The 21,126-nt window shown below is 37.2% G+C and overlaps 2 protein-coding genes across 5 annotated transcripts in view; one reads left to right on the forward strand and one right to left on the reverse strand.

The window, feature by feature from the left end:
• NRDC (nardilysin convertase) overlaps positions 1–13,133 on the forward strand; it is a 32,404-nt gene extending 19,271 nt beyond the window's left edge. Inside the window, exons 17-31 of the mRNA XM_007431247.4 lie at positions 481–567; positions 879–998; positions 2,088–2,139; positions 3,066–3,216; positions 3,309–3,436; positions 4,524–4,686; positions 5,419–5,450; positions 5,879–6,017; positions 7,173–7,220; positions 8,005–8,057; positions 8,575–8,658; positions 9,997–10,087; positions 10,692–10,808; positions 11,046–11,135; positions 12,390–13,133. Of these exons, the coding sequence (XP_007431309.1) occupies positions 481–567; positions 879–998; positions 2,088–2,139; positions 3,066–3,216; positions 3,309–3,436; positions 4,524–4,686; positions 5,419–5,450; positions 5,879–6,017; positions 7,173–7,220; positions 8,005–8,057; positions 8,575–8,658; positions 9,997–10,087; positions 10,692–10,808; positions 11,046–11,135; positions 12,390–12,584 (1,550 nt within the window). The 3' untranslated portion in view covers positions 12,585–13,133. The remainder of the gene's footprint in view (positions 1–480; positions 568–878; positions 999–2,087; positions 2,140–3,065; positions 3,217–3,308; positions 3,437–4,523; positions 4,687–5,418; positions 5,451–5,878; positions 6,018–7,172; positions 7,221–8,004; positions 8,058–8,574; positions 8,659–9,996; positions 10,088–10,691; positions 10,809–11,045; positions 11,136–12,389) is intronic.
• Positions 10,768–21,126, reverse strand: part of OSBPL9 (oxysterol binding protein like 9) — a 70,053-nt gene continuing 59,694 nt past the window's right edge. For all 4 annotated transcript variants that reach the window (XM_007431249.4, XM_007431248.4, XM_025168564.2 and 1 more), the window contains 6 exons: positions 20,107–20,170; positions 19,877–20,017; positions 19,243–19,321; positions 18,035–18,126; positions 15,104–15,239; positions 10,768–15,023 (listed from right to left, as the gene is read on the reverse strand). In XM_007431249.4, the coding sequence (XP_007431311.1) occupies positions 14,949–15,023; positions 15,104–15,239; positions 18,035–18,126; positions 19,243–19,321; positions 19,877–20,017; positions 20,107–20,170 (587 nt within the window). In that variant the 3' untranslated portion in view covers positions 10,768–14,948. The remainder of the gene's footprint in view (positions 15,024–15,103; positions 15,240–18,034; positions 18,127–19,242; positions 19,322–19,876; positions 20,018–20,106; positions 20,171–21,126) is intronic.

Raw genomic sequence — 21,126 nt, forward strand, 5'->3', positions numbered from 1 at the left:
CCACTTTTGTTGATTAAACAGTAATTCATACATAACACATATTGAAGCAAGCAAAATTATGTATACAACATTAAATTATAAGCTTATAATCAGAATGGCTAGGTTCATTCATTGCAATAATCCCCAGAGAAGATATATTATGGCTTATCATGATTTGGCTGTTAAGGCAAATTCCTATTAATGAATTTTAGGCAATGAATTTTAATCAGAGTGACTTAAATTAGCTGTAACTACCTAATTGTTGATCCAACCCATGGAATTTCTGTCATAGTTCACTAAAGAATGATTTTGGTTTATGAGCTGTATATAAATTTGGCTAGATGAGTGTTTCAGTGCTCTCCATTATCTGTGAAAATTTGATATGTGTTATGAGAGAAGAATCAGAACTGTGTGCCTTACCTATGCATATCACTACAAGTAGGTTTATCATCTTTATCAGGTGTGGTTTTACTAAGATATTTGTAATATTAATATTTATAGATGTTGATCAACACTGGAGTGATATATGGGCAAGTGACTTCAAATTAAATCCTGACTTACACCTGCCAGAAGAAAATAGATACATTGGTGAGTGAAATATAAATTCCTACTAAATAGTCTAAAATACAATTATTGTATATATGCTATTAAATATTTTTTTGCCATTTTAAAAGAAAGAGATGAGCGTAAGCAGACAGAACAGGTTTATTCTGTTGGATTTCTATCATGTTGGACCCCTAATAATTAGAGGGAATCACATGGAATTTGAAATACCAGATGTTACAGAAATGTTCAAGCAATTTGGTTGCTTGATTACAAGTAGGTTTAAGCATTTCATTTTAGACCGATAGTATTCATTTGTTGATATGAAGCAATAACCCTGTCTTTCACCATTTTAGCAACTGATTTTGCTCTGAAGGTTCCGGATTGTCCACAGACAGAATATCCAGTCAGTATAGTGAGCACCCAACAAGGTTGTTTGTGGTACAAGAAGGATGATAAATTCAAAATCCCTAAAGGTAACTATTTTATATGTGTCTTTGAATAAAACTCCTAATGAACCTCTACCTACAGTTTAGACATTCCTTTGGACTTCTTATGTGGCAATTTTTGTTTTACTCCAGGTATACCTCTGTGCAATGTTGTCTGGCATTAAATCTGTATAAATGTTTCATTTTGCATGTCTGTTGCCCCTGTTGAGTTGTACTATCAGCTTGGCATTGAGTAGGTTTTAAAATTTAAATGTACGAAAGGACATTTAAAAATAGTGTTAAAAATAAATTTCCTAGCATTTGGTTTTCTATTTTTTTAAAAATCCTCAATTTTTTGGTCTTTAAGTTTCATCTATCAAACCACCTGTAATCAAGCATGACCTGAGGGAAATTTTATCTTAAGCAATACACTGAAGTATAAAGCACCAGTGGTTTCTATTCTATTTCTATGTTACAGCTTAGCTGTTTTCGGTTTCTAAAAATGAAGATAACACAACTTGAACTGTCTTTTCAACATTGTCTTTTGTTTTGAGGTGCTTCTTTGATTCTGGTAACCATGCCCTTTATGTTAGCACTTGAATGTCAAGTTCAGTATTTGATCACTGATTTGTGGAACCATACATGTCCTTCTGTTTGCTAGTTGTAGAAGTGCTGTCTCAATCTTCCTATTGGATGTAAAAGTGTTTCCCTCCTCAGTATTAAAACAAAAAACAAAACATTCCAGGATCTTTCTAGATGTCCACTCCAGGATTGTTAATATGGCTCTGTCATAGCTTCCTACCTCTTCTTTATTTGTTCCAGCTCCTAGTTCCTGGAGAGGCTTTCATTCTGCAAGATCCAGTGGCCAGAGAGCACTCTCATTATGGAAGCCAGAGTGTTGAATTGTCTGATTTATGTGCAACAGTTTTCCATGATGAATGATATGGCTGTGAGAATGAATGTGTAGCCTTCAGGGCTGAAAAGACTGCCTCTTTAGAAGAGTCAGTGGATCTAATCAACATTGATGTCAAGCTGTTCTTTTTATAAAAGGATCATAATCTAGGGGTCTGGAAGAGAAATAGTCTTGATTAAAATTCTCCATTGTTTGCCACTGCTCATTATGACTTTTTTTTCCAGCTTATATCCGTTTCCATCTGATCTCACCACTGATCCAGCAGTCTGCTGAGAAGTAAGGTTTATAGGTTTTGGTCTGTTCTTTGATTTATTTTATTGTTTTGCTATAAAAGGTATTTTAAATGAGCTTTAAGTTAGTGAATTTTCAGAGTTCTGAATTTACAGTGTTCTGATTTTCAAAGCCTCTTGCTGCTGTTGTAACTCAAAGTGCTCTCTTAATAAAATTGGTGGCACAATATTGTAAGCCCTAAAATAGGTTTCATTTAGTTTTACAAACCAAAGAACCCTCCTTCCAAAACATAACTCACCCTACTTTGATTCTCCTCAACCTCAACATGTTAAGTGCAGCTCCTAGATCCTAAAAGACTCTGAACCCCTGGTTTAAGTAATGGATTTGGAGTGTGTGCTTATCTGAGTGTTCGGTTACTAGTAACTTCATGGGGAATAGCGAGTTCTGGTAGCTGATAGTAGGAGTAGTCATGCTGTTATTATGCATTTTTATAACTAAGTGGAGTATACAGTAAAACTACAATTGATGCAATATTACAAGTAGTTATACCTTATTAGATTAGGAGTCTCTTAATTAAAGAGTCCATGACATAAAATAATATTAACCTCTCTACATTCAGAGTAGCAGGTGAGAATTGATTAGTTTTAAAGCAACTTCAAGTGACTCATAAAAAACAAGTGTTTTTAGTGCTTTTTAAACTTAAATTGATCCAACTCCAAGCATAATCTTGATGGGAGTCTAATATTAGCAATGTAACATTTCAAATGATGACTTCATTGACTGCATTGCATAAAACAGTTGTTGACTGTTCTGGTTAATGTATTTTATACTTCTGCTTCTGTAAATATGTTGATTTTTGTAATAAAATCTTTGCTGTCTTGGAAGGAGTTATGTAATTCCAAAAAGTTTCACAAGGAAACATTCTCAAGTTTTTACCTTTGTCACCCTCTGTCTCAACTTAATGTGGTCAGCGTGGTGCTCTTTGATACTTTTGTGAACATCCTTGCACACAACCTTGCTGAACCTGCATATGAAGCTGATGTTGCTCAGTTGGAATATAAATTGGTAGCAGGAGAGCATGGATTGATCATTCGTGTGAAAGGCTTCAATCATAAGCTGCCTGTAAGTGTTGATACCATTTTGGCCTTGAGTTCTTTCTGATAAAGCCCTGTTTAGGAAGTGTCATAGTGAACTGGTTTATTTTTCTGTTGTAGTTGCTGTTTCAACTCATCATTGACCACTTAGCTGATTTCAGTTTTACTCCAGAAGTTTTTGAGATGATAACTGAGCAGTTGAAGAAGACTTACTACAACATCCTTATCAAGCCAGAGACACTGGCCAAGTAAGTGTCTGGAGCATATGAAACAGGCTGACTTCAGTCATTGCACTGTGCAGGGAAGGTAGTTTCTTTGATTTTGGTTCATTGTCCAGTCCATCATTGAAGGAGTCTAGTCATTGCAATTTCTAATTCATGGCATCTGGCTTAGTACAACAAATACTGCTGAAATTTAGCAGAAAAATGACATTTACCACTGAAAACCCATCCCTGATTCCACCACCCCCTTAGAAACCCAAAGAGGGCCAAAAATGTTGGCCACATCCATTCCAGTGATATATTTTGGTACTTTTGGCAACAGTTGGTAATAAGAACAAGGAAGGGATGAAAGAGTATATAGAGTTTATAGGACCAGAGGATTGTGACTTGTTATACTTGTGAGAATAATTGGAAAGTGGTCTCCATGTTGATTATTGCAATAAGGATCTGAGTGCTCAAGATGTATTGCTGCAAAAAATACCATATGAGAAAATACACTGAGTTCCTTGAACTTGTGCAAGATTTATTACACTTTTAACTATGTAAAAATTGTACCTAAGACTAAAGAATTGCAATTCAAGAAACAAGGCTGGGTTTTGTTTGGGTATGTGTTTGTGGCTCTTCTGTCTTTTGTGAGCAGACTGCTCTGAAGTTTTCCTTTATTTTGCCTTACCCTTCATTTATAGAAACAGATTTGATCTCCCTCCCTTCATGCATATATGTTGGAGAATGATTTTCTTCCTTTAATCATTCCTATCCCCAAATTGTTTAAAGATCCACATAATGTTTAGTTGTACTCAGTTGTGTGGGGAGGTAGGTGTCCATTAAAGACAAATGCATGATAAATACAAATACAGTATACGCAATGTACAGAATGTTCATGTATGTAAAAATTATGTAAATTATACCAAATATATGAACATTGTCCCGTTTATGGAGTTTTGTACTCGGAATGATGTTGTATCTTAATAAAAAAAAGGAAAGGGAAAAAAACCAAGTTTGATTAAATGAAGTTGCACTTATTTTTAGACCTAGATGTAGCTTATAAGTGATGCTTTAAAGGTAATATACTTTCAGTGAACTTGCATTGATCAGTATTTCTCCTTTGCCACAGAGATATACGTCTCTTAATCCTGGAACATTGTAGGTGGTCTATGACAGACAAATATGAGACGCTTATGAAGGGGCTCTCAGTAGATTCTCTGCTATTGTTTGTGAAGGCTTTCAAATCTCAGCTCTCTGCAGAGGGCCTTGTCCAGGGAAACTTCACAAGCAGCGTGAGTACAACTTCAACAGCTTAACCTGCATCTGTAAATTACCCTGTCATTTGGTGATAACAATACCTGTGATTTTCCTTGCTTAACCTTTGAGGGTTACACCATATCATAGAAATGTCTGGCAGTTCTGACTTTCATGCCAGTTTTATCTGGTTTGCTGCCTTAGTGCCAAATCTTGCCAAACAGATCCCATTAACATATAAATCAAATAAATAAATATTAACTCAGAATATGAGTGAATGTGCGGCTGAAAAACAAGAACACTTTTCTGTGCAAGTAATAAAAAATTGTGGAACGTAACACGTGTAGTCTGAATGCTAATATCATCTGTTTCTGGTCTGTGTTGCAACAGTGGCATATTCCAAAGGCTTCTGTGTAGTTTTTTCCCTAACCACGGATAGAATGTGACTTTGATCACTCATAAAATATTTGTTGTCTGGCCTGTGACAAAACAGTTGCTCTTAAAGCTCTCAATATAGGTTGTTGCTTGGCTTTAATTGTGTTAGATTAAAATTGCCATTGTAATATTGAAGGGAATGACTATTTGGTATGTGGTCCAAAGAGAATTATAATTGTAGCTGTGAACATACAGGGTGGGAGAAGGATCTTTCTTGTTTTCTGCAGAGAAAAATAATTTTTATCTCCGCACTATATATAGACACTATAGTAATGCCCACTATTACTGTTTTATTTCTAGTCACAATGTTAACATCTCTCTAACTTTTATTTTAGGAATCAAAAGAATTTTTGGATTATGTTGTTGAGTAAGTGTATTTACACTTTACATTGAGAACTATACGGTTAAGAACACCTGCCAACATTTGAGTATAATGAGGGTTAGAAACTGGGGCTGCTATTTAAATTAATTTGAATTAATCTTCTGAAACAGTCAATTGATCAGTAACCTATGAATTCTAATTTGCACATAGTTTGACACTTTTCTCCAACATAGAGATGTGTCTTCTTTAAAAGAAGTGGAAGGCTTGTTCTAAAACTCTGCTTCTCTTGCCACGTTTTGAAAAAGGTGACCTATTAATTTAATTAATTCTATATTTCCCTCCTTCATGGGAACTTTCATTGCAAGGTATTGGGCAATGTGTTTTTAATCCTCTGTTAAACTAACAGTGTTAATATATAGACAAAATGAAAAACCAAGTTGCAATTGACACTTCAGTTTTTCAATTCTTTTTAGGAAATTAAAGTTCCTGCCTCTAGTACATCCATGTCCAGTTCAGTTCCGAGTGATGGATTTACCATGTGCCCATCTACTGTGCAAAGTGAAAACACTTAATAAAGGGGATGCCAATTCTGAAGTGACCGTCTATTATCAGGTGCTGTGATCTAAAGAGTGGGTATATTAACTGTTTTGTGATGCATTTGTTGCTTAGTATGTTTCATGCGTAACTTGAATTAGTAGCTTCATAACACACAGGGGCTATTAGATATATGGCTATCTATGAATAGATGGATTTTTTTTTCATATGAATGTTGTAATTTTTGTAGAAGAGGCTGGATTTGTGTTGCTTTTCTCTCTTGCTGCATTTAGATCATCTTTCTCTTCCTCCTCCTCCATTTCCCCTACATTTTGGCTAGGTCCCTTTATACCATGTCATTTGTTTAATTTCATCTTACCATTTTAAATGAAACCCAGATTATAATTTATTCAGCCAGTCTTGGCTTAGAGCAATAAACCAGGTCTTCCTGTCTTGCTTGTAACTGAAATAACCTCTCCTGGACATCTTTAAATTTGTTTGCTTTTTTTAAACAATCATTTCCAATCATAAAAGTAGTTCTGCCATGGAGAAAACTAGGCAGACATTTTTTCGATAAAGCTTTTTCCCCCAATGGAATGTTCATAAATGAGATTCCTCTTCCCACAATCATCTAATGTGATGTACTGAGCAGGAAGCACTTCCATCTTTGTTCCGTGGCTTGAGGATCCCACATGCATACACACATACACATCTTTTTTTTCATACAAAAGGTATGTATTTCTTACAAAGAAAGACATTAGTAATTCAGTAGCCATTTTAAAAACTTACAGTTGGAAGAAACAATCAGTGAGGCATCTGAAGTTTGGCATGGTACAAATATTACTATTATCTCATAATTGCTAGGAAATTCAGGAAAGTTGTGGTTTTGATCATTACTAAACAACATGCTAAACCTTTAACACATATTTCCACTGTTGCTGGTTTTGGAATGTTTCAAGCAGTGCTCAGTTTACAATGCAACTAAAAGCTTTTGAGCTACCTCCTAACCTTTTCTTTCCTGCATTGTTGGACTGTGGTGCCCATCACCTACTTTACTACTTCCACACTACATACTTTTTAATTAGGTTCAGATGATGGCTGGAGGGCTGGGTAGTGTTTTATTAAGGATTTGTTGAATACTTAAAATACTCAGTCCCTTTTGGAAGGTAATTATAATTGCAGAACAAAATTGAAAAACTAGACTTCTTTATTACTGCCTTTTTTCTTTTTTAGTCTGGAGCCAGGAATTTAAGAGAATATTCTCTCATGGAATTGCTTGTGGTAAGCTTGGATTATTTCCTAAAAACTGAACTGCATAAATTACATGTGGCAAACAATATAAATCTTGAGGGTCAGCTCATATAGGCATCTGGTGTACAATGTATACCATAGAAGACCATAGTTAGGAGTTTATGGTGAAACTGTAATAAGGCGAGTGAAAAATTTCTGGGAAGATGCGTGGTGAAAGGATGATTAGTACAAATACTATATGAGGTACAGAAATCACCCTTTTTGTGTTTTTGAAACCATCTTCCACATAATCTGTTTGCTGCACAGTATAATATACTGTGTTTTACAATATACACAGAATAAGTAAACAGCATGTATGTACTTGCTCCCTATAGCAAAGCAAAATTTTGTAACTGATCCACTATATGCATAATCCCACCATAACTGAAAGATTTTATCATAGTAAAGTTAATGCATAGTTGAGATACTCAGAGTGGAAAGGCAACTCAAAAACCAAAAATCAATCATCTACAGCCATGATTTTTTGCAACAATACAATTTGTAGGATGAAGTCAACTTTTAGAGAGGAAAGGAATCACTGTAATTCTTTATTATATAACCTGTTTTCTGTCTTATATCTGGGACATGCACAGACTTCTTCGTCCACAATATTCTATTTAGATTTAGCCTTTATTTATACCAGACAGGGTTTAATCTTAACAAAACTTTTAAAGTGACGTTAGGTTAATTAAAGCAAATTTTAAATTGCTTCCTTGTTGAAAAACATCTTGGAGATAAACCAGTTGTATTGAATTGAAATACTATTGAATTTCAGATGTATATGGAAGAGCCTTGTTTTGACTTTCTCCGAACCAAGCAAACCTTAGGGTAAGGTTCTACTCACTGCCTTATTGGAAGAGAGAAAATCTGTATGTAGTATTAATGTAGAATGAATTAAGCCATTTCCATTTATGCAAAAGGATGGAGGGTCTTTGGCTTTTGCTGAGTTCATCCTGCACCAGTTTTCTTCTATTCCAGAAGGTTCCACTCAATCCTCAAGAGTTGCACGAGGGAAAAAAAGCATGTCTCATTTTTGAGCATGAGTCTGCTCACTATAATCTTTTAACTGAAAACAAAATCTTTAACAAATACTTGAGCTTTAATTAATCTAGCAAATTGTAAATTATCTGGGGTTTTGTTCTTTAGCAAAAATTGCTCCCTCCAAAAAAAAAAAAAGATCTCCACTAATTGTTAAAACAGCTTGCGGATGTTCAGGTGGAGTGCCAAGAGCTATTCCTAGCATATATTATTCCACTGCCTAATGGAAGTAGCTCAGTAGTCAGTTGTCTTGCAATGTAATGAACACATTTATGGAACTTCTCTCCTTCTTTCAATTCATTTTTAGATACCACGTCTACGCAACTTGCAGGAATACATCTGGGATCCTTGGCTTCTCTGTTACTGTAGCAACACAGGCAACCAAATACAAGTGAGTAGCATATTTGATAAAATCACTTGAGTTTTTCTTTCAGCCCTGTAAACCCAATGGTTTTTCAGACTTGATGTTTTCTGAGAAATATCCTCAGAATAGGAAGTTTTCCTTAATTTTTTCCTAGATGAGTGCATTTGTCAATACCATAAAGTGTAACTTTGAAGGAATCAGTGGTGCCCTTACTCAGTTCATATTTTGTATTTTGCAGTGGCCTTTAACTATGACACAAGAATTTAGGAATAGGTCAAGGTCCATTTTAGTCCAGCATTTTATTTCTCACAGCACTAAGCCACAACTGTGGAGTGCTAGCAAGCCGGTAATGCAGATATAGCCATCTTCCACCATCGTTACCCTGCAACTATATTTGGAGGCATGCTGCTCTCAACACAGAGGTAACACCAAGTCTCAAGACTAATAGCCATTGATAGAGTTGTCTTCTATGAATTTATCCAGTCCTTTTTTAAAGTCATCTAATTAGTGAATATAATCTCATCCTCTTGTAATGAATTCCATAGTTTGATTACGTATTGGGGGTGGGAGATGTTCAGCTGCAGATCTCCTTTTCAATTTGTTTCATTAGATGAATCCTGGTTCTAGAGTTTTGAGAAATGGAGAAAAGTTTCTCCCTTTCCACTTTCTCCATTCCATGCGTGATTTCATACATTTCAATCATATCCCTCTCAGTCTCCTTTTTTCAAGCTAGAGTCACAAACATTCTAGCATTTTCTTGGATATTCAAGTAATCATTTTAGTTGCTTTCTGCAATTGCTTTTGCTTTTTTCTTGTTGAATGTGGTAGTTCTGGTAAATGGTACTTTGTGGTTAGAGAAGGTCTTTCTCAGCAGAAACCTTCTACAACTATGTCAAACTCTTCTCCATGATTTTCCCCACCACCACTTGCCTTATATGAGGACGCTAAACAAATTTAAGCTTTAAAAAAGCAAAGTTAGTGACTGTGCATATGATATCCTGAACCACAAAACAGCCAACACAATTTAACGTAATATGATTTTTGAAACCAGATGTTTGGATTGAGTAAATTAAGGTAAAGTGTCATACAAACACAGCCAGTGACTTAACATTAAATAAAAATCTGCTTTGAAATACTGCAATAAGATGTTGGAAGACATCAGCAGAATATGTTATGAGGGGTACAAAATACCCTCGTTTTTCCCACTAGAGGCAGTGGCTTTTCACTTGATTTGGCCTTCATGCAGTCAGTTTCACCTTCTATGTGTTTTTCAATACTTAACAATGGAAAATTCAACAGCATAACTTGGAACTCAACTAAATGCATAATGTTAGAAAGAATACGTATTTGTGATTTATTTCTCAGTTCTGAACTAGTGGATAGGAAGATAGAAGAATTTCTTTCATGTTTTGAGGAAAAACTCAAACATATGACTGAAGAGTCCTTCAAGACTCAGGTAATGGATATTACCTCTTTATTAACATTTCTAGAAATCTTTCCCAATAAATGCTTGATCAGCAGTTTTGGTTTTCCACGGTCAGGTAAAATAGTTTTACTAATGCTTGTGCAAATCACAATTTATTTAGTTTAGAATAGTATAAAAGGGCAATACTGGACTCATGCTATCATAATCCTATGGGGCTGGAGAAGTAATGAAAATTTATTATGCAGCATTTAAGTATGCAGGAGCACCTTTGTCTGATTAATTCAAAAGTACTATTACCAACTATTTATACATCTAAAAGCAGAATCTGGAGTCAGGTAAACTTAAACTGTAATTACAATAGGCACTAGACAATTAGACTGTAACAGAAATCAGTTTCCCAACTTTTTGATACCTGTTTATATGTGAGGATTATCATTTCTGTAGGGATGTACAGTAGTAGGAAACGGAAGATCTGTTTATACATAAAGACAGTATAAATTGGTCTCACTGGATCACATATGCTTAGTTTATAAAAGCTCAGAGCATTAGAACACTATCAAAATACTAGACAAATCTGTAATAGGGATGCCTTAGTACTATTTTTTAAAATGTGATGCCCTATTTTCTACACTAGGTCACAGCTCTCATTAAATTAAAAGAATGTGAGGATTCTCATCTTGGTGAAGAAGTGGATAGGAACTGGACAGAAGTAGTGACTCAACAGTATTTGTTTGACAGACTAGTCCGGGAGGTAATTCTTAAAAATATTCCTATGTTGGTCAGATTTAAAAATCTTCTTTGTATAGTTTTTCCATCCCATGTTTAGTTCTATCACTAGCTTAAGTTAAATTAAATCAGAATTGAGAATTTTAGAGATTCTGTTGTATGTATAGATGAAGAGACATGGCTTAAATATAGGGTCAATTTCTACATTATTTAAATATATGCTAAAATTAATTTTTATTTTAAGCTATTTTTTCTGTTTTAGATTGACGCTCTAAAATCCCTTTCACAGTCAGAATTAGTTGATTGGTTTCAAGCACACAGACACAAAGAAAGAAAAGTGCTTAGCGTACACGTGAGTATTTATGACAATGTGTAATTAGCTTATATTGAATTGGGTGAATGCCAAGGCTTAAGTCTTAGATATGGCAGTTGTTTGTCTTGGGGAATCTCCATGTTTAATACCCAAAATCAAGACTGTTTTTAGATTTGAGAGAGAGAAAACAAAAACAAAAGCTTGAAGTAAAACGATGGGTATAATGGAAACATCCTATGCTACAAAATTATCCATTTACAGTGGAACCTCGAGTTACGAATTAAATCCGTTCTGTGACTCTGGTTGCAACTCGAATTGGTCGCAACACGAGGCAAATTTTCCCATAAGGTTCAATGTAATTACTGTTAATCTGTTCCGGTGTCCGTGGACCATGCGTCAGGGGCGGAAAAACGGCCACGGACCACGTGTCAGGTGGAAAAATGGCCACGGACGTGTCAGGGGCAGAAAACGGCCACGGATCATGCTGCAGGGCGGAAAAACGGCCACGGACCACGTGGAACGGGCGGAAAAATGGCCTCGGACCACGTGGAACGGGTGGGAAATGGCCGTGGACCATGTGGCACGGGTGGAAAAATGGCCGCAGACCATGTGGAACGGGCGGAAAATGGCTGCGGATCTGGTTTGTAAGTCGAGGCGAGTTCGCAAGTCGAGGTAAATTTTTGGGGCCGGAGCTGGTCGTATCTCAAAAAATTCGTAAGTAGGGGCATTCGTAACTAGAGGTACCACTGTATTTCTCTGTATTGTTAGGATATAGAGCCAATTTGGTGTAGTGGTTAAGGTATTGGCCAAGAAACCAGGAAGGTGTGAGTTCTAGGCCTCCCTCAGGCATGAAAGCCGGCGGGGAGGCTTTGGGCCAGTCACGCTCTCTCAGCCCCACCCACCTCACAGGATGATGTTGTGGGGAAAATAGGAGGCAGGGGTATTGGGTATGTTTGCTGCCTTGAGTTGTGTCTGTGGGGGTACACACACACACACACACACACACACGATATAATGATGATGATGATGATGATGATGATGGATATAAAATAAATTGATTTGCTTGTGCAGCACAACCTGGCTTTGAACATGGGGCGAGAAAATTGGTTCTTCTGAAACACTATTTTTCATTTAGCTCTAGTTAACTCAAAATAAAACTGTACACCCCTGAAAATTAAGCATTAATGTGTTGTTTACTCATGCATAAAGTAATGTTTTAGCCCTTACTGCAGTAATGGGAACTATTGCTTTTATTGTAATATTTATCTCCTATTTTGCATTTTGAAATTACAGGTGGTTGGATTTGGTGTACATGAAGGTGATGTGGAAGTTCCCTCTCTTTCAAATGTTCACAGCCCTTCATGCAATGAAATACCTCAACTAATGTTCCTGGACCCTTCTTCTTTGACTGACATCACTTGCATTAAGGACATCAAAGTGTATACATCAGCTCTCAATGTTCTCCCATACCATAAGATATTAAAATAGCTCATCTCAGGCTGCCATAACGTGTAGTACAAGTTAAATACTGTGGAGGTATGCTTTCCTTCTAAGACTCCAATTTACCAGGCTTTATGGAAAATAGTTGACTGCCCCTCACAATCTAATGTACATACTTCAACCATGTCTTTTAACAGGCAACGCATACATAAGAGCGAGCATTTTTTGTGAAAATGTACATTGCAATGGAAGTATAGAAAGCTAGAAAGTGTTCATAGAAGTAAATGGCTCCCTCACTGGCAATCTATTATTTTGGGTCCTTTTTGCCTAGAATGCTTCTTCTCTATCCATAACAGGTATGAGAAAAAAACAAAAACAAACAAAGGACTATCTCAGAAGTAAAGTATTACCTGCAATCCAGAAAATGCTAATAAGATTACTTAAAACTGAATGTGCCTGTATTGAAACAATTTAGAGACAAAATATTTCTGGCTTCAAGAAAAAAACATTAAGGATACTCATAGGAATCATCTCCATCAGGTAGTTCAGGATGAGTGCTCTTAAAATAACGTGTGCAATAAATTATTGAAATCCTAACTTCTCGCTTTTTGTGTAATTGTTAAGGTAAAAAAAATTGAAGGCTACCTTAAATCAGTCCTTTTTAAGGAGCGTTTGCTCCTTAAAGAAGAAAAAGTTAGGATTAGGGTTTTTGTAACCCTACAAAAGCAAAACTGGAAAAACAGTTGAATATTCCATTGCACTTCAAATGCATTCTCTAAATGCATATTTTAAGGCAGAAATCATTTATATATGCTGGTTGCATGGAATATGGCATGTAAGATGTACTACTAGTATTCACGTAACAGTTTCAAGAATTTAAGAGTAGAAAAAGGCAAATAAAAGCTGTTGCTCCTGTACTGCAGTCCTAGACTTTTGCTTTTGGAGCGAGGGGGAAGAGGAAGAAAAAATGGTAAATCAGGACACATTTATCGATTCTACACATCCAAATTATACAATGGTGATAGAATAATATTAAATATTCTGTGATGTTACACATAAACTAAAAGCATATTAGCATATAACTTTCTCAGTTAAACAAACTCAACCGTTAGACAACTTCCCCCTTGTCAGGCTTATGGCATGTGCTCTTAATCTACAGCAAAGGTGAAGCAACATGTGGTTCTCCAGTTGTTTAGGTAATGCAACTCCAGATATCTTTATCACTGGCAGTAGTGGTTAAGGCTTGGGTATGCAGGAAGCTTGAAAGCTGGAAGGCCAAATTACAATCTGAAATCTCCTGGGTTTTATAAGGCAAGTTGCAGAACATCTATGCCTGTTCCAATCAAAATAAGGACTATGGTAGCCTTAATAGAGAGTGTAAAAAAGGACAGCAATTGTTCAGTTTACCTGAATTCTCTAGGACACACACATAAAAGGAAGGAGCTTTTCACTATTTAATCACAACTGCTCCTAAAATAGATTGGCCACTTTAATTGCAGGATCATTGTTTTTGTTGATTTTTAAAGTTCTGGTTATCACAGGACTGAGGAAAAGAAAATCAGACCGATAAAGTCAACCCATGGAACTTAAAGCTACCACCAGCATCTGAAGAAAATAGCACAGATCTCAGTGTGATCACTTGTTTGTGTCTAGACACAAGTCTTTAAGATAGAACAGATGTAATCAGGAACAACTGGTCACTTAGTCTCCATTCTATGTCATTTAGGATATAAATCAGTATACGATATGGGCAACTGAATTTTCCAAATTAATATCTCCACTGAATGGGATCAACTTGTCCTAAACATCTTTATAGCAAAGCATTTTAGACCGTAAATGATTTGCTCTAAAATAAAACAATGCATACATTTGAAAATTATTTTATGAAGCATTATAGAGGCATCTGCAAGAATCAAGTGGTAATCTATAATTACATTTCTGTTTCTAAAAATTCAAAGTCTTTTTGGGGAAACAAATGCCAGATTTTTATTATTATTATTAAACACTACCTTGAGTTTTCTAAACTGGCAAAAGAAGTCCTTATATTTACACAGAAATTAACAAGTTCTAATTAAGTGAAGCCATGTGAATGTAGTATGTAAATACCAGAATGGAGTATGTAAGAGGTATATGCCTCTTTGCGCCTTTTACAGCAATGCTTAGCATGTATGTCTAGCTCGAGCCTTGGTTTTATTCTCTTAGAAGCATGAGAGGTCAGACAGGAAAGGCCAATATAAATTACTGCTACACAGTCAGGGCTCTTCCTGTTTTAATTGTTCACTGCATGAGCAAGTCCAGTATCCCTGAGATAGGAACTGTAACTGGAGGAGACGGGCTCTCCAAAAGAAGAGTCCTTGAATATTACAATTAGTGCCACTAAGCCAAGGATTGAACTACACAGGCCTGGCCTGCTTAATATTTACTGGCAGCAAGTCGCTTGAGTAGTGGCTCATCATAAACCCAGTATTCTCCATCTTCGTGGAACAGCTGTAAGAGAAGAGTACTCATTAACAATTTCATAGGAGCAAAAAGATTTACACAGGAAATGATGTCCGAATTAAACTTACCCTTGTTTCCCATGGAATCTCTTTCTCTTTCCTGGCTTTGGCTTCAGCTCTTTGTCTTTCCTCGAGCCTATGCTTAGCTTCAGTAGCTGCATCAATGTCTCTGATTTTTAAATTATAGGTTACATCTTTCCATAGGCTTAAAAAAAAATGATACAAAAATGTTCAAGTCTGCCCCAATCAAGTTGCAAACAAAAAAAAAAAATAATCTGGAAAGACATGTCTGCAAAGAATGATTAAAGCAATCAAATTTGTTCCCAAACTCTAACAATCCCATCCTACATGTGGTGTTAAATCTGGCCAAATTGTAATTTCTGATTTGAAACTAAAGGTAGTCTTCGACTTATGACCACAACTGGGACCAGAACTTCCATCGCTAAGCAATGTGGTCATTAAGTGAGTTGTGCCCAATTTTACAACCTTTTTTGCTACAGTCATTAAGTGAATTGTGTGGTCATTAAGCAAATCCGGCTTCCCCCATTGACTTTGCCTGTCACAAGCCCCCTGGGGAAGGTTGAAATGGTGATCATGTGACCCCAGGATGCTGCAACCATCATAAATACATGCTGGTTGCCAACCACCAGAATTTTGATCACGTGATCGTGGGGATGCTGCAATAGTCATAAGTGCAAGAACTGGTCATAAGTCACTTTTTTCAGCACTGTCAGCACTTCAGTTGTTAAACAAATGGTCGTAAGTTGAGGACTACCTATAGAAAATGTTACAGTTGATCCATGCTGTGGTCAGATCACTCCTGATCTGAATGCAGTTTATCACTACCATGGACATCCATGGGTCCAATTAGAATGGTTTGAAGTTGCTTTATGGAGCCTGATTTATTTCTGAAAGCACCTGGTGAGTGTCCTAACAATTTGGCAGGCAGTTCCACCAAATATCTGCTTGAACCCTGAAATACAGATTAGAGAGTGTGATGAGATTGCTCCTCGGTGGCCTCTCTCTGCTCACTAATCTGAGGTGCTCCCTGAGATTTAGTAAGGAACTCCAGAAGATGAAGTGGCAAAAAAGAACTTGGAATGTTGATAGAGGAAGACCAGAAATGAACTTGACTGAACTGGATAAGGGTTCATGTTTGAGCCTATATAATAACAATAGGGTTGGCAAAGAATTCTTACTCTTCCACCCTTATTGCATTAGTGGAATGTGCCTCAGCAGCCATATTTAGGTTGATTTGCTCCTTTTGAAGATGTGAGATTCAGGAAGATCTGAGGTTACTGTGAGATGTTTGTGCAACATTTTGCTGATAAAATTGCTCAAATTCACTCAGGTCCTGAATCTTGAGAAGGCAAGTGGGATAATACCTTGTGAGGTAACCTGCAGTTTTTCTTGGCTTATCAATTCTGGGAAAATGGAATAAGGTGATCTCTATGAGCTCTGCTGTGTGCTAGTTCTATGCCCAAGTAGTGAGGAGAGGAGTGAGTGGCTAGATCAGGAAGATAATAATGCATTAAATCAGAGTGGGTGTGATGCTGGCCGCCTTAAAAGAGGCGCTGGTGCAGATCTTGAAAATCCAATTTACATAATTTTTGCCCAGTCTCCAACCTTCCCTTTTCAGAGCAAGTTGCCAAGAAGCTGGTGGGGCTCCAATTGCAGAATCCCTAGATGAAACGGATTATCTGGATCCCTTCCAGTCAGAATGCAGGACTTTGCACTGGAAAGAGATAGCAATATTCCCCCAGCGGATCATCTTTGCAGGATAGGGAGAGGGTGTCCCTTTGGTCCTATTAGACATCTCAGAAGTTTTCAGTTCTGTTAGTCATGGTATCGTGTACCACTTGCAAGGGTTGGAGTTGGGACACTGTGCTTCAGTTAGTTCTGTTCCTTCAATAGTAATAAATTTGTCAGCCCTTTGTGGCAGTCCAGACAGGAAACCAAAATCCTGAGGACTAACACTATCTTTATTGTAAGGTTACAGTAACAGAATCTTACAAGTCTGAAAGTGCTTCTCCCCTCCCCTCCCCTTTCCTTAGAACTAGAGAACTTCTGAGATGCTTTCTCCACCCCTATTCTTTCCGTGGGCTGAAATATCTGTCTGACCATTTCCCTGGCTATGGCTCTTCCTCCTGTATCCCGAGGTTACTCTTACTGCCCACTACAAAATTCCAGTTGGTGGGGATGGGAAGAGGGAAGGATGGCCTGGCAGTTGCTCCCTTGTGGAGATCCACAGGTTCATCTCTTTCATCCCTTTTTAATGTCTACATGAAACTACAGCAGAAGGTCATCAGCCAGTTCAGGGTGAGGTATCATCAATATGCTGATGATACTCATATTGCTACACTGGGCCGGAGATGCTGTGGAAGTGTTTGAATGCTGTAAGGGACTAGATGAGAAAAAAGACAGTGAAATTAAACTTAGCAAGATAGAGATCTATTTGTCCAGAACCCATATGGTTCTGGTTATTGTGTTGCAGGCCTCCCCTGAATGAGCAGATCCATGAATGAAATGTCATGCTAGGTTCATGGCTATTGCTCAATAGGCAGGCAGAGACCATGGCTACGGTGTCCTTCACTCTGCAGCAGCTGGTGTACCAGTTGTGGCCCTACCTGGAATAGGAGATCCTAGTGGTCACTAATAGGCTGGATTATTGCAATGTGTTCTACATGTAGACTTATCCAATGCATTCTTCCCATCTAGGGAAGTTGAAGATCTCTTGAAGATGGGGTGATTGTACTTTTATAATTGAAGGAAATGTTTTAATGTACTTTTTTTGGTTTTAAGGTTTCTATATGTATGTGAACTACTGATAATCCAATTGAAACAGGCAGCATATAAAATACTGTAATAACAAATTAATTATCTTATCCCATGTTCATTGACATTACTTATATTTAGTTCAAATAAATCACTACTTGATTTTGAAAATATTTTCTTGAAGTTCTTATTATAGCAAACCAAGAAAAGTATATTAATGCTTACCAGCGGGATTCATACTCTTCTTGATCTTCTAGTTTTCTTACTTTCTTCTTAATGATAGGCATTTTCTTGGTATCTATAAAGACTATGTTCTCCTAAAGAAAGAAAATCTCTTATTAGTTTTTTACATCTGTTTTGCATTAAGATATTTATTAGTACTTCTCATATCTATACTTCTTTATATAAAGACAAACAGAATGGAGTCCAATATCAGCTCTCCAATAATGCAATTAATTTCATTAAAAAATTATGTTAACCACAGAACAGTATCCATTAGGTCAACAACACCCCCAAGCATGCTGTATCCAGAAAATGGCTTAATCTTTTTTATTCCCTTATACAAATAGTCCTCAGTTAACAAGCACTCATTCAGCAACTGTTCAAAGTTACAATGGTGCTAAACGAGTGGTATGACTGGTCCTCAGTGTTCTGGCCATCCCAGCAACCCTGCAGTCATGCAATCATGATCTAGGCACTTGGCAGTCAGCTTGCACTTACAACAGTTGCAGTGTCCCCAGTCACATGATCACCATTTGCGACCTTCCCTGCTGGCTTCCCATAAGCAAAGTCAATGGGGAAGTCGGCAGGGATGGTTGCAAGACACTCATGTAAGTCACTCGCACTTCCATGGCCTTTTCTCCCAAGGAGCCCAGCTATGGAGTATGAGATCCCAGGGATTTCATACTCCATAGCACGCATGAATGCCTGCAGTGGTCACCTGTGCACCCTCCCTCAACTGGCAGCAGCCACTCCTGGCAGTGCCATGCTTGTGTTGCAGCATAAGCTGCACTTAGCCACCCACTGGCCTGCTTGCGAGCTGCCTGGGACTTGCAACTTCCTGCTAGCTTCCCCAATGACTTTCCTTGTTGGAAGCCAGCAGGAAGTTGTGAGGAGGTCCTCAATTAACAATCCATGATCCTCTCTTAATGATGGCAACAGGACTGCTGGGATTGCCTTTGCTAAGCAATGCAGTCACGTGATGTGCTTTATGACTGCACTGCTTAGTGACAGAAATTCTGGTCCCAACTACCATCATTAAGTGAGGACTAATTATGCAGCCTTTGGAGCTGAAGTCTTGATTAATTGGTAAATTAAATGAATGACATCCTTGGAAGGAATCAAACTTTTTCATATGGAATACAAAAGAGGAAATGCAACAAAATATTTTAATCTATTAATTAACCAAAAACTTAAAAAATAAGGTACTTTACCCCTGTTGCATATTTCGCATACATGATACCATTCCATTCTCCTTCAATTGAGCAGAAGGATTTTTTATCATTAGGTGAACTAAAAAATAGAAGGAAGGATTAAAACCAGGGGCCACTCCCATGTCAGTTTAGTTCAATACTTAGTTCAGTATGGTACACAGAACTCTTTCAAGTCAAGCTTGACTCCTGGTGATTTCACTGGCACAGCCATGTAATTTTCTTGGGAAAAGTTTGAAAGTGATTTCCCACTGCCTTCTTCTGGGATGTTTTTTCAATGTCCCTGTCTAGCCTACAATAATAGTATTCTCTAAAAATCTCTCATTCCAGTATTACCCAGCCCAGCCCTACTTAGCTTCTAAGCCCAGAAAAGGTTGGTTAGGTGCTGCCACCTGCTGAGAGTATCTGTCAAATTCTTTACAATTGCTTTCCCTAAACTGGTCCCCTGCAGATGACTGACTGCAATTACTGTCTTCTCCAACTAATATGGCTGTACTAACACATTTTGATGGCCCCAGATTAGGGAATATTAGAAGTAGTCTCCAGTAGTTCTATTATAACTTTTATATCAGAATTTTGAAATGAGCTTGATTTCTCTCTCTCTCTCTCTCTCTCACACACACATACACACACTTACAATATTTCCGCTGTAACTCTGTGCTTTTTCCCCCCATAGAAAGGTTTTGTGTGGAATATTATGTTAGTATTATAGCCTGTCTTCGAGCAGCTAATGCTGCACTCTCCTCCCAGCTCTATCCATGGCACTGTGAGAATAGATCTGTCAAGAAAACCAATTCAGATTTTTCAATAGCTAGGAAGACAAACAATTTATCACTTATAAAATCACTGAAAACTAGTATTACTTGCCTTGCATAGCCATTGGGGAAGGTCAAAATGTAATGTTCATCATAATCTAAGCATGATACACACCCTGTAAAATACAACAGTATGGGATCACACCAATTTTTTTTAAACATATAAAAAGAGGAAAACAACAATGATTAAAGCAAGGTGAACAAGAATAATCTATCAGGCCACTTGGGTCACCTATGTTTCCGCAGCCCAATCCTCCCCCACCCCTGTGCCATTGCCAAAAGCAGAATGGGTATATTTAGCTCTGAAAGAGTAAATATATCTATTTTACTTACACACAATCCAAACCACGCTCTCCCAAGCCAAACATTTCAGCCTTGTCTTTTCCAGTAATGATAGTCTCTTAAAAAAAAAAGAGCAACCAAGGTTGCCATCCTTGGACTAGAGTGATGACTGAGCAAACTGCTACTTTGGAAATCCTAGTTGAAAGTGATTATTAACAGCAAAATAGAGCCAGAAAAATTAGGAAAAAAAATTAACTTATGATTGTATTGCTTTTAATATTTAAGGGTTGAAGTGTTTTAGACAAATCATAGTATTTTTCTCCAAAATGCAGTCCTTTAACTTAAATATCCCTGCTAAAATTACATCTGCAGAGCATTTCAATAAAAGCCAACAAGAAGAAGTAATAAAGATCAAGCTATGCAACCAATTGTCAGATTTTTTTTTCAGTACTATTACCAAAGCTTTTTTCTTCTGGTAATACCCAGGATGTTCTATAAATAATTATTATTTCTGATGAAAACTGTAAGCCAGAATTTTAGCAGGGAATGAGCAGTATGCTGGTACACACTACTATGATGGTTCCCAGTGGTTTGTACTTGATGTTGTATTCTTATTTATTTATTAAACAAATGTATATGGCTGCCCAACTCACACATGGTGACTTTGGGCAACTTACAGAATTAAAACCCAAATACAAAAAAACCCCATAAACACCCCACCCCACCCCCAGCGGCAACAAACACATTCAAATTAATCATTTGATCAGCTCTGTATCAGCCTGGGGTGCCC

This window comes from Python bivittatus, unplaced genomic scaffold, assembly GCF_059951505.1.
Source record: "Python bivittatus isolate LINGU-HERP-01145 unplaced genomic scaffold, Pbiv_v1 ctg000700_np1212, whole genome shotgun sequence".
Lineage (NCBI taxonomy): Eukaryota > Metazoa > Chordata > Lepidosauria > Squamata > Pythonidae > Python > Python bivittatus.